Below are 13315 nucleotides of genomic sequence, written 5' to 3'. Positions count from 1 at the left end.
GGAGGATTCCACCAGGTGGCAGTGCAAGAAATCATCACGGTGAGAAAACAATGTCTGGTTTCTTTGTGTTGTGAGTTGAGGGATGAAAGATGTTAAAGATAAAAATTCTGTGTGTTCTGATGCTGTTGCAAAGATAGCCACAGTGACACAGAAGATAGTATGTGAGACCTTTAAACATATTACGATAGGGAATATGTGACGCGTGTTTTGCGAGAAACTGATGAAGAAAAGCACCATCAATGCAGTTGCATGTCAGTATTTAAGTTTGATGATTTGCTTCACCGCATCAAACCATTCATCAAACCTCAAGCACACAGATGTATCCTGTTGGAGCTGCAATGTGGCTTACCGTCACATGTTGATAGTAAACAATGATGTTGACGTCACGGACCAAAACTTGAACACAAACGCCAACGATATTTTTGCTGGGACTGCACCTTGTGTTAATTTCTGACGACATGCTGAGAATACCTGTCAAAAGAACCCTGGGAATGTGTGGCAGCCATGATACGTGTATGTAAGCGTTCTGAGTGTGAAGTATAAACTGGCCCTTAGTGTGTTAGACAGGGCATGTGTAGTATTGTTCATAATGACACTTAGTCTTGTTTTAACTCTCTCCTTTGCCCCTAACTGAGTTTTCCCTTTTAATTAAATCGGTGGGCTTCTCTTGAAGTGATGTTACCAGCCCAGCACACCACAGTGTAGACAATCACACAGGCCATCACAGAGTTATAGGAGATGTCAAGGATGTCACATCTCACATCTTCTCTTTCTTCTATTGTTCCTCTGTGTTCTGAGACCAGTCCAGCCTGTCATAAATGTAGACCCCCAAGTACTTGTAGAAGTAGACCACCTCTACATCCACTTCTTGAATAGTCACCGGACATAGACGCTCTTTTGTGTGTCAATAACCAGTTCCTTGGTTTTGCTGATGTTACGGTTCAGACAATTCACAAAGATGTCTCCCAACTCCTCTCCTCTGCCTCAGCCCACTTATCAATTCACTCATAAGTGCAGAATCCTCTGAGAATTTCTGTAAGTGACCTGACCTGCCGTTATATTTATAATCAGAGGTGCACAGAGTGAAGAGTAAAGCAGACAGGCCTGTTCCTTGTGGTGCCCCAGTGTTGCTCACACAGTCCCTGAGTCTCACACACTGCAGTCTACCTGATAGATAGTCCACCATCAGGGCACCACAGGGTCACCCACCTGCAGATCTCTGAGTTTACCCCTTAACAGGGATGGCTGGAAGGTATTGAAGGCACTGGAGAAATCAAAACATATCATCCTCAGAGTGCTGCCAGCTTTGTCCAGGTGAGAATAAGCCTTGTGGAGCAGATAGACCATCACATCCTCCATGCCAGTCTTTGTCTGACAGGCAAACTGCAGTGGGTCCAGGTGGTCTACCACATGAGGACTCATACAGTCCAAAGATCTTCATGATGTAAGATATAAGTGCCACTGCTCTGTAGTTAATTCTTCCTGTTGTGAGGACTTTTTGGAACATTAAATCTTCTTCTTTATTTTACTTTAATTTAGTGTATCCATTTTTGGGCCTAGTGAAGGCCCTAGCCTGCTGGTATAGCATCTTTTAAAGGCCTCTCGCCCATATTGTCATGTTTGTGACTTGCATTTGTGATAGCTGTAGCACAACAGTATTGTCCTATTTAGAGGTCATGGGGTAAAGAGCACCTGACTCGTGTATGAGTGTTTGGCAAGTTACACGCAATGCCTCACACGCTGGTCAAGTGGCTAAAACAATCCGACAACTTTCTGACAAAGTACCCCGAGCAACGAGTTTTCCACATATATTTATATATACACACTGTTTTAGTACATATTTGTGTAAAGCCCTGTCACACACGTGTGCTTGGGAGGCAAGCTAAGGGCTTAACTGATTTTTTCGAAGTGCACTATGCTTTCCTCTCCGTCTCCTACTGATCTCCCGAAGAGAAACCTGCAAAAAGCTCCACTTCCTACTTCCCTTTCCTAACCACGCCTCCTACCGACATCACTTCCCGGCCTCAATTACTGGAGCCCACCTCTTCCTTCCTGGCTCCTATAAAAGCCCAGCATCTTTCCTCTTTAGTTGTCCCCTTTTTGGACACGGAATCAGATGTTATTCTGGAGCCATTTATTGCAATTGTGAATTTTGTTGCATTGTACGCTTTACAATACGGGGGGAGGTTCCCCCAAACCTTTATCTGCCTTCTTTGTGTCTTTACACCCCTTATATCTTACAAAAAAGTATGACATGGTATCTCCAAATGGTTAAGCGAATGCTGCGACTTCACATTCTGGTAGCTGACAATCTGTCTGCATTATGCACCGAAGCAGGTGTCCTCCTAGCAGATGTCTCTGCATTTCAAACAGCATAATTATCTTTCTGTGCAAAGACAGACTACATATGTACATGGAGGAATCCTGTAGATAGCCAAAAAAAAAATAGAAGAAACCTGCTATATTTGTTCTTAAAGAATGAAGAATAACAATTCCCTTTTAATAATCAATGAAGAAAATATAACTCAAATAGTCAAAGGGTGCTGCTTTTTGAGAATTTGTATTAAAAATGTCATTCAGCTGAAATCAGTTTTGTTTTTTTCCCCCCAATATACAGTATTTCAATTGCTAAAGCTTCTGTGTGATTTTTTAATACGGGGCTTTAGAAATCATCAGGTACAAGTCACGAATCAACCCTAAAACAGCCATGACCCCCGGTTTCTGGAACCTCTGCAGTTTGCCTATCAGACACATATCAGTGTGGAAGGTGGTCTCATCTATATTCTCCACATAGCCAACTCCTACCAGGACAAAGCTAGTACCACAATCAGGATCATGTTCTTGGACTTTTCTTTAACACCACTCTGCCTTACTGACTGGGGTAAAAGCTCAGGGCTTTGCACCTTGATGCCCCCACAATGATCTCCTGGGTCATGGCTTACATGACCAACAGACAGCAGTTTGTGAGGCTGAGGGACTGTGTGTTGGAAGTGGTGGTGTGTAATAATGGAGCACCTCAGGTTGATCTGTCTTGTCTCCCTTCCTGTTCACCCCTCTACAAAACGGACTTCCAGCACAATACCAGCACTTGACATCTACAGATGTTTGCAGATGACTCGTCCATCATAGACAAATCAGAGTACAAGAAGGCTATGGAGGATTCTGTCTTGTGGTGCAGGAACAACAACCTACAACTCAACATCAGCAAAGCAAAAGAGCTGGTGGTAGATTTCCATCTTGCAAAGGAGCCTCAGGGACCCGTCACCATTCAGGGCGAGGATGTGGAGGTGGTGCAGTGCTACAAGGACCTGGGGGTTCACATAAACAACAAACTGGACTGGTCTGACAACACAGTAGCACTAGACAAGGAGTATCAGAGCAGACAGGACTTGCTAAGGAGACTCAGGTCCTTTGATGTGTGCAGCAAGCTGCTGGAAATGTTCTACTAGTCCATAGTAGCCAGTGTGGCGTTCTATGCTGTGGTCTCCTGGGGAAGCAACTTGAACTCAAACTTATCAGGAAAGCCTACTCCATCACAGGACTAACCCTGAACACACTGGACACTGTTGCAGTACAGAGGATGGTGGCAAAATTGGATGCCATCATGAAAAATGCCCTCCATCCCCTCCAGGAGGCGCTGTCTTGGAGCACTTTTACCCACAGGCTCATTCCACCAGGGTGTGTTAAGAAGTACCTCTGGTGGTCTTTTCTGCTCACAGCTATTATTAAATAAAAATGTTTAAATTATTTTCAGGGCCCTTTCACAACTATGATTTTGGGGATTTCAGGTGTTAATCACCACGGGGGTTTCACATCTTGCTGCTAATCCAAATTGTACAGAGTATCTCTAAATTCTAAAAGCTGCATTTCTGCTCTTACATTACCACTCTTTTCCCCGATAGACACTTAGATTTCACTTTCAGACAATTATAATCTCCATCGTGCGCGATTGTCTCCTGTGAAGCTTCTCACCTGAGGACCTGCCGCTGTTGTGTCACGGACTTCCAAGCAGGACACAACTAATGGATGTTCGGCTCTGCTCAATGCTCTTTAGCAGTTTCATGCTAAACGTCGTCTTCGAAAGCGCCATTTGCTTTGATGTATAGCCAGCTCACTTGTAGATATGCAATGTTTAGGGAATATTGACATTAATTAGCCATTTATATCGTTTATTAGAAATCAAATATGCAGAACAATATTTCGTGAAAGGCATCCTTTGTTCGTTTCTGCCTAATTTATCAGAGCAACATTAACTCAATGACCCACAAGGCAGGATTTTACTGCAGTATTCAAAAGCAATTTAATAAGGCATTTGCGAACATCATTTATTGTAGCTGGTCGTCATTAATCTTTTATATAATGATAATCATATTGTCGCAATATGACATACAGTATTTTTTTTGCCACGCTTTACATACATGGCAGTGAGACTTTGTGGTGTTTCTTTTACCACTTTAATATTTTTGCACCCATATCTAAACCTCTATAAATCCAAACATTACTTTTTCTTTTACAATTACTAATGAAAAATATTTACTGTTTATAGTAGAAAAGTTGTGTGTCCGCCAAGGAAAAGTCAATTCCTGTTTACTTGTAACAAGACCTGTATGTGAAATATTATTGACAGGCTTCAAGTGCGGACTTGGTGTGTATTGATCTTTTGGGGATGTCAGTCATTTTTGTAGATTTACAACGTATGCTTTCTAAAACTTTACTAAAAAAAAAAGTTATCTGCTATTTTTTGTTTTTTGCAAGGTTGTCGGGATATGTGAAAACAATCTAAAATACTACAAGCCAACTCAGTGTCAGCTCTAAGTTTACTGTTATATGGCCACAGTATGATGATATTATTTCTAATTGCTCTCCCACAGATCAACAGAACAGTGTATGGAACAGTAGACAGTGGGTTCAGAACGCACTCAGACCCCTTCACTTTCCGCAAACTTTATTGTGTTGTAAGATTTCGTTTTAAATGGATAAATCTGCCATTTTTGTCCATCGGTCTACACTCACAAAGGCAAAGTGAAAGCATGTGTTTAGAAAGATGTATAAATCTCTCTATTATAAAAAAAATCTTGGAAGGAGGCAAGACGTGATTTTTTCGGAAAGACACTTATACGTCCCACGAGATGAGTCCATACCCGGGCCCAGAAATAAAGGACAAAAAGTTTATGACAAAGTAGAACGTCGTAAAGAATTTTAAAATGTTGGCGCGGTACACAGCAGGTTAGAGATAATGAAAGTACGAAAATTCAAAAGTCTCAAAAAAAGGATAGGAAAGATCGCATTAGCACAAACAAACGAAAATTATTTCGGTGAAATAACGAAAAAGCAAAAAGAGATCGAACATATTGTTCGAATTTAAACTTTAAGTCAGAGACTTGTAGATCGTCTAATTTATGTTGCCAGTGAGAATTAAAAGATTCCAAAAACGTTGTTGCGGTATGAAGTCCCGTGAGATGGAGACTTTTAACATGAGATTCTTTCAAGTCACGCCATACTTATAACTATTGTCAAACAAGACCACGGTCATCTAACCTCAGTCGTGTGAATGGTCTTGTCAGACACACTTCCTGCACTCTCAGCTCTTATAAATTTTATCAGGACAATAATTTTATATGTTGTAAATGACACGTCAACGACAAAGCGAAGAAGAAAGAGCATGGACAAACATTCGAGAAAGTCATTTTATTTATTAGAGAGAAAGAAACAATATTCACTCACAGGTAGGTATACGTTGTTTTGTCACGATGTAAGTCCAAACATCAAAATGCGATCTTGAAGAAAAGTTAATTTCAAATATTGTTTTTACTAAAGTTTTAAAGTAAAAGTGAAAATAATGTATATGTAACAATTCCCATGAAAATAACAATCTCTCTCTGTATATCCGGTTAACCAAACCCGGGGTTGGGCAAGAGAAGTGAGAAGGGGTCGGAGTCCCCTATTTATTAAAAATCAAAAACTGAACTGTCTCCTTCCTATTGTCAAAAGGGTGGCAATCAACTGTAAATGGAAAGGAAACTTGGCTTCATTGGTTTGCTTGTGATTCCCTGTGCTCACGTGAGTAGCGAAGATCAAACGACAGCAAAAACGACATTGGCATCTGGTGAGAGACTGAGGCGAATGCGTAAAGGAAAAACACCCCACGGATGACATTTTGCATATTATCACTGAATTGTGACTTTGACACAAGTGATCAAAAACGAATGTGAGGTACCAGCATCAGCTGATCATTTGTGTAGCTGACCCGCCTATGACGGTGTTGGCCTGAGAGGACCGTCTCTTACCTTTCCTTGAGGTACAAACTAAATTACAGGACACTGCGCCTGCCACTGCTACTGTCGCCCTGCTCCCCTCCACGCAAAGGCAGTCTGGTGGCCAGCCTGCCATGGATTCTTTGTCAAACTGATGGCCACAGCATGCAGCAACAGATGTTTCATATCTGTGTGAAACCTTTGCTTTTTGTGCTTTTCAGAAAGCTGTGTTATTTGGAAATAATATTCAGCCCTCAAAAGAGTTAATTCTCCTTGAGGTGTGTCTGGAACTTGATTGGAGTCCACCGGCGGCAAACTGAATTGACTGGACATCAATTAGAAAGACGCACATGTGGTATAGCGGGTCCATCGAAATGGATGGCCAGTTTTTAAGTAAATAAAAAAGAGAGAGTGTGGTAGTGTGGCCAGAGCGGTTCCCAGGCGTGATACGGGCATGGGCGTTTCCACACTGAAGTGCACAGGTGTGGGATCACCCGTGTCCATAACTGATGCCGGGAGCTGCTAATCAGCATACCTGTGCCACGTCCCCATTATAAGTAGGAGGAGCGCAAGTGTGGAGTGGAGAGAGAAAAAGAGAAGAAAAGAGAAGGCGGAGGTTAAGAGTGAGAGAAGAAGACAGGAGGCAGGGGGCAAAGGAGCTGGTGGACAAGCGAGCGAGAGGGCAGGCAGCTGGGAAGAGAGCCCTGGCGGGGTGTTTGGCCGGCACTCGCGGGCAGATGGATTGAGTTTTTCACTGTTTTGAACACTCTTTCCGGTTTTTGACTGTTTTTAATAAAAGCACTTCCACCTTTTTGCACCTTCCCCTTGCTTCGTTTGGTGTCCTCATTGTCCAGCTCATCCGGGTACATTACCAGCGGTGTTGGATTCAAGAGGCTCCCTAAAGGGAAGCGGGAGCGTAAAGCTGGACCTGCATCGTCACAGCACACCAGTGTATAGAAGGTCCCAACAATTCACACTGACTGTCAGGGGATACACCAGACCATGAATTCCAAGGAGCTCTCTGTAGACCTCCATGATCAAATAAAGTGAGGTATGGATCAGGAGCAAGGGGATGAAAGCATTTCTAAAGCTTTGAGTGTTCCCTGGAGCACAATGACATCAATAATTGTGAAATGGAAGAAGGTTGGAACCACTGGGGCTCTCCCTGGAGTTGGCTGTCCAGCCTGACTCAGTAGAGTTGACTGTTCTAAATGACTGGGCCAGGAGGTCCTTGGTCAGGGAGGTGAACAAAAACCCAATGGTCACTCAGTGGTAACAGAGCTTCAGATGTCCTCTGCTGGAATGCAAGAACCTGTCAGACGGACGACCTTCTCAGCAGCACCTCATCAATCAGGCATTTATGGTAGAGCAGCTAACTTACATTTACTTTTTCAGCTGACGCTGTAACGGCTGACCCCTTACCCAGCCGGCAGCTACACTTCCAAGACCTGTGGCCTGGATAAACTACTGAGGCTAATCTATAAATACCAAGCCGTACCTTTAACAAATAAAATTTTCCCCACAATCGACAGTTTAAACATAACGACAGAAAAGCAGCTATGTAAAAATAGGTGGATCAATATATTAAATAAAACAATAACAAAAAATGCAAATTTCAGAAGTAGAAGTATATATATATATATATATATATATATATATATATATATATATACAGTTAAGTCCATAAATATTTGGACAGCGACAACTTTTTTCTAATTTTGGTTCTGTACATTACCACAATGAATTTTAAATGAAACAACTCAGATCAATTAAGCAGATAAAAGGCCTGGAGTTGATTTGAGGTGTGGTGCTTGCATGTGGAAGATTTTGCTGTGAACAGACAACATGCGGTCAAAGGAGCTCTCCATGCAGGTGAAAGAAGACATCCTTAAGCTGCGAAAACAGAAAAAACCCATCTGAGAAATTGCTACAATATTACGAGTGGCAAAATCTACAGTTTGGTACATCCTGAGAAAAAAAGCAAGCACTGGTGAACTCAGCAACCCAAAAAGACCTGGACGTCCACGGAAGACAACAGTGGTGGATGATCGCAGAATCATTTACATGGTGAAGAGAAAACCCTTCACAACAGCCAACCAAGTGAACAACACTCTCCAGGGGGTAGGCGTATCGATATCCAAGTCTACCATAAAGAGAAGACTGCATGAAAGTAAATACAGAGGGTGTACTGCAAGGTGCAAGCCACTCATAAGCCTCAAGAATAGAAAGGCTAGATTGGACTTTGCTAAAGAACATCTAAAAAAGCCAGCACAGTTCTGGAAAAACATTCTTTGGACAGATGAAACCAAGATCAACCTCTACCAGAATGATGGCAAGAAAAAAGTATGGAGAAGGCGTGGAACAGCTCATTATACAAAGCATAGCACATCATCTGTAAAACACGGTGGAGGCAGTGTGATGGCTTGGGCGTGCATGGCTGCCAGTAGCACTGGGACACTAGTGTTTATTGATGATGTGACACAGGACAGAAGCAGCCGAATGAATTCTGAGGTGTTCAGAGACATACTGTCTGCTCAAATCCAGCTAAATGCAGTCAAATTGATTGGGCGGCTTTTCATGATACAGATGGACAATGACCCAAAACATACAGCCAAAGCAGCCCAGGAGTTTATTAAAGCAAAGAAGTGGAAAATTATTGAATGGCCAAGTCAGTCACCTGATCTTAACCCAATTGAGCAGGCATTTCACTTGTTGAAGACTAAACTTCAGACAGAAAGGCCCACAAACAAACAGCAACTGAAAGCCGCTGCAGTAAAGGCCTGGCAGAGTATTAAAAAGGAGGAAACCCAACATCTGGTGATGTCCATGAGTTCAGGACTTCAGGCTGTCATTGCCAGCAAAAGGTTTTCAACCAAGTATTAGAAATGAACATTTTATTTCCAGTTATTTAATTTGTTCAATTACTTTTGAGCCCCTGAAATGAAGGGATTGTGTTAACAAAATGCTTTAGTTGCCTCACATTTTTATGCAATCGTTTTGTTCGCCCCACTGAATTAAAGCTGAAAGTCTGCACTTCAACTGCATCCGAGTTGTTTCATTTAAAATTCATTGTGGTAATGTACAGAACCAAAATGAGAAAAAAGTTGTCTCTGTCCAAATATTTATGGACCTAACTGTATGGTCACACAGTGTCAGTAGCGGGATTTTATACTCACAACCTCAGGGTTTGAAGTCCAATGCCTTAACCACTACTTAACCACTACCACTCGGCCTACTCCTGCTTGGAGTTTGCCATGAGCATGAGGAAAAACATTCCCTAGTCTAACAAGACAAAAATGTAACTCTTCAGGCAGAACTCCAAGAACTATGTCTGACAAAGACCAGGCACTGCTCATCACGTGCTTAATGCAATCCCTACAGTGAAGCATGGTGGTGACAGCATAATACTATTGGGGTTCTTCACAGCAGCAGGGACAGGGAGACTGCTCAGAACTGAGGAAAGGATGAACACGATGGTTCAACTTTCAGCATGACAATGAGGCAAAACACACAGCCAAAATTGCCCAGGTGGGGTCTCTCATTGTCCTTGAGTGTCCCAGCCAAAACCCAGATACTCAAAAATGGCAGTTTACAGACACTTCCCATCCAAATTTACCCGAGCTCGGGAGGATCTGCTAGGAAGATTAGAGGAAAACAAAAACTCCACAAAGCTGAATCCCAGATAAATAAACCTCTGGTGGCCCATGGCCCATAACATTGTTCTCTATAAATAAATAATGGTGTTGTTGGTCATTAGCTTTACAGGCAAAACATTAGACGGCCTTGGTTAAATGGCTACCCATCTCCTCTTAGATATTCATTTTTCAGCACACTTACACATTAATAGACATGAAATCGTACTTACATGCTGCCATGTATCCAGAATTAATGGCCTGTATCTCAGAAAGTACTTAAGTGGGAAAGTTTCAACATCTGGCCATGTTGAAGGACTATTCCATGTAACTTCCAGTTTACGAGGATTGCCGGGAATGGGATTGGCTACAACCTTTTCTGGAGGATCTGGCTTCACTGTGAAGAAGAAAATCAGAAAATCAGAATTCCCTTAACTGCATGCATTTGAATTAGAGGTATTACTGCTTTTAAAGGTTAGATATTGATAGCATGGAAAGCGCCTGAAGTGTATTTGTATTTTCTAATATCAGACTTCATTCAAAACATTCTATTCATATTTCTCATGTAAATATTACTAAAAAGGAAAAATGGAACGCAAACAATAATTAGCATTGAAAACAGAATAGACTCCTGAGGTAAATCACTCTTATTGTAAACTTTAATAAAGCTGAAAGAACAGAATTCTTTATTGTGTGTGTGGGGCAAGGATATGATGATTTTTGAAAGAATATATAAATGGTTACTTAACCTAATCACCTAACTCATGACACCAGATAAGAAATAATGCAATCCAAAATGAATTAATCAATGCAATTTATTTACCTTGTGCAGAAGCATATTGCATTCACCAACGTGAAAAAAACAAGGCATATTTTCTCATAATTTTCAGTTAGTATCTCATAAATATGAAATAAGGATCTTACAAATATTACCTAGTATCTTATATGTACAAAATAAATATCTCTTAACTATGACCATGTATCACATAATTGGAGTCACCAAAAAAAAATACTGGGGTGTGTTTTCTTGTAATAATGACTCAGTATCTCATAATTATGACATGAGGATCTCGTATTTATGACTTAGTATCTTATATTTACAAGATAAGGATCTTGTAGTAATGACTTAGTATCTCATGATTATGACATGAGGATCTCATAATTTTTGACTTAGTGTCTTATAATTGTAAGATAAAAATCTCATAATTATGACTTAGTATGTCCTAATTGCATTTGCCAAAAAAAAAAAAAAAATACTGGGGATTATAACTTAGTATCTTAAAATTGCAAGATAAGGATCTCGTAATTATAATTGTGAGATAAGGATCTCCTTGTGATGACTTGAGCATCTCATAATAATGACTTAGTATCTCATGATTATGAAACGAGGATCTTGTAATTATGACCTAGTATCTAATAATTGAATTTACCAAAAAAAAATACTGGGGCTGTTTCCTCATGATGATGACTTAGTATCTTGTGATTATGAAGCAAGGCTCTCGTATTTATGACTTAGTATCTTATATTTACAAGACAAGGACCTCATAATTATGACCTAGTATCTCATGAAATGAGGATCTCATATTTATGATTTACTATCTCATAGTTATGAAATAAGGATCATGTAATTATGGTTTAGTATCTCATGATTATGAAACAAGGATCTCATAATTATGACTTAGTATCGTATATTTATAAGATAAGAATCTCATAATAATGACTTAACATCTCATGATTATGAAATAAGCATCTCGTAATTATGACTTAGTATCTCATAATTACAACACAAGATCTTGTAATTACAAAATAAGAATCGTGTAATTGTAACTTAATATTTCATGATTATGAAATGAGGATCTCATAATTATGACTTAGTATTTCATAATTACAAGACAATGTCTTGTAATTACAAGATAAGAATCTCATAATTATGGCTTTTTATCTCAAACTTACAAGATAAGATCTCACAGCATGTTGTAATTATGAAATAAGATCTCGTGAATATGAGATAAGAGCTATTCTGATAATAGTGAGATATTATCCTGTAATTATGAGATCTTGTCATATCCTTGTGTCGCACACGCTATTTTCATCTGGATATTTCAGACTAGCGCCGCCATTCCTTGAACTCACATGCTTGTCCATGACATTCCCATCATCACCCCTCCCTCCAAAAGCCTCCGCTTTCTTATATGTATCTTTGCCTGTCAGTCATCTCAGTTTGATTATTTCGAACGTTACATGAAGGTTGGTGGTGTCGTTTGGAATATTTTTTGAGTTTTTCATACCATAAAAACCAAAGGTCTGCGTGATATGTCAGCGCCGTTGTTTATAGGCCATGTCTCTGATCACATTCTACTACAATAAGCACTTGTTATCCAGGAGTTCATTGTGACTCTTCTTTCTATCTCAAGTTGTGTTCTTCCATCTTTTCCATTCTTATTATGGGTTTTGAAACTTTTCTGAAAGCAATGGTGTTACATTTTTAATCTCATGCTTTTATGCAGAATGGAGAGAAAAAAGGTCTTACGATAGAACACAAGGCAGCGGTGAGCAGTGCTGTATAATGGCAGGCGAAAGGTGTGTCATATTTGAGTTATCCAGTCATATGCTCAAAATGTGCAAAACACGTGCTTTCTTGAAAGTATTCTCACACCTTGTATTGACGCTCATTTGTTTCACGACCACCGCCATATTGTGTCGCTTAGGAAGTGAGTGGAAGAGGAGTGAGCAACCTCTGGTGACATCACTGCCATGAGGTCAATGGGCACTTCCTGGCCACCTGAGATTGGATCGCTCCGTAAATTTTCTGGCGATTTTCTTTGTTTCTGAACTCCTTGATTTTGATCTTTGATATCGAATTACGATTTTGGGTCTGATTTTGACACACGTTTTGCTCTCCCGGTTTGGATCTCTGTGTTTATTTTTTCGACTATTTCATCCATATCCTGAGCATTTCTTGCCAGTTTTTTTTTTGTTGTAGCAGAGAAGTGTGGGATTAAAAAAGCAGGTGTGTCCCTAATGAACTGCTTGGATTTTCTCCTGGCTTTTTTGAGAATTTGAGAACAATGCTGTACTAAAAACTGGGCGGCGTATCATCTGCCATGAAATTCTTGCTCAGACCCAAAGATGTCCACGACCCAGTTTGGGTTGAGACCCGTAGTTTAAGGAATGCTGTTTTACAATATTGCAGCATGAGCATGTAGGAGACGTACAGTCTGTGTTGGGTCTGAGTGTGCTCTGTGTAGGAAATTCATCAATCCAGCCATGGAGTTTGATTTGAATCCTCTACAATAGGGATAGCATGGAAATTATTTTCATTCTGACACGTGGGTAGAAAAAATGATGAATAAAGTTTGCTTTCATTCTTTAAAAAAAAAAAAAAAAAAGTGAAGCCAATGATTCCTAAATTCAGAAATGTCTCCAATT

At 40.3% G+C, this 13315-nt stretch overlaps 1 protein-coding gene across 1 annotated transcript in view; it reads right to left on the bottom strand.

The window, feature by feature from the left end:
- The window catches only part of cntfr (ciliary neurotrophic factor receptor), a 766412-nt gene that overhangs the window by 107831 nt on the left and 645266 nt on the right, over positions 1 to 13315 (bottom strand). Inside the window, exon 8 of the mRNA XM_028805014.2 lies at positions 10120 to 10283. Coding sequence (XP_028660847.1) covers positions 10120 to 10283 — 164 coding nt within the window. The remainder of the gene's footprint in view (positions 1 to 10119; positions 10284 to 13315) is intronic.

The sequence above is a fragment of the Erpetoichthys calabaricus genome, chromosome 7, assembly GCF_900747795.2.
Source record: "Erpetoichthys calabaricus chromosome 7, fErpCal1.3, whole genome shotgun sequence".
NCBI lineage: Eukaryota > Metazoa > Chordata > Cladistia > Polypteriformes > Polypteridae > Erpetoichthys > Erpetoichthys calabaricus.
The sequence above is the reverse complement of the archived record's forward strand: the minus strand, read 5'-3'. Positions and strand labels throughout refer to the sequence as shown.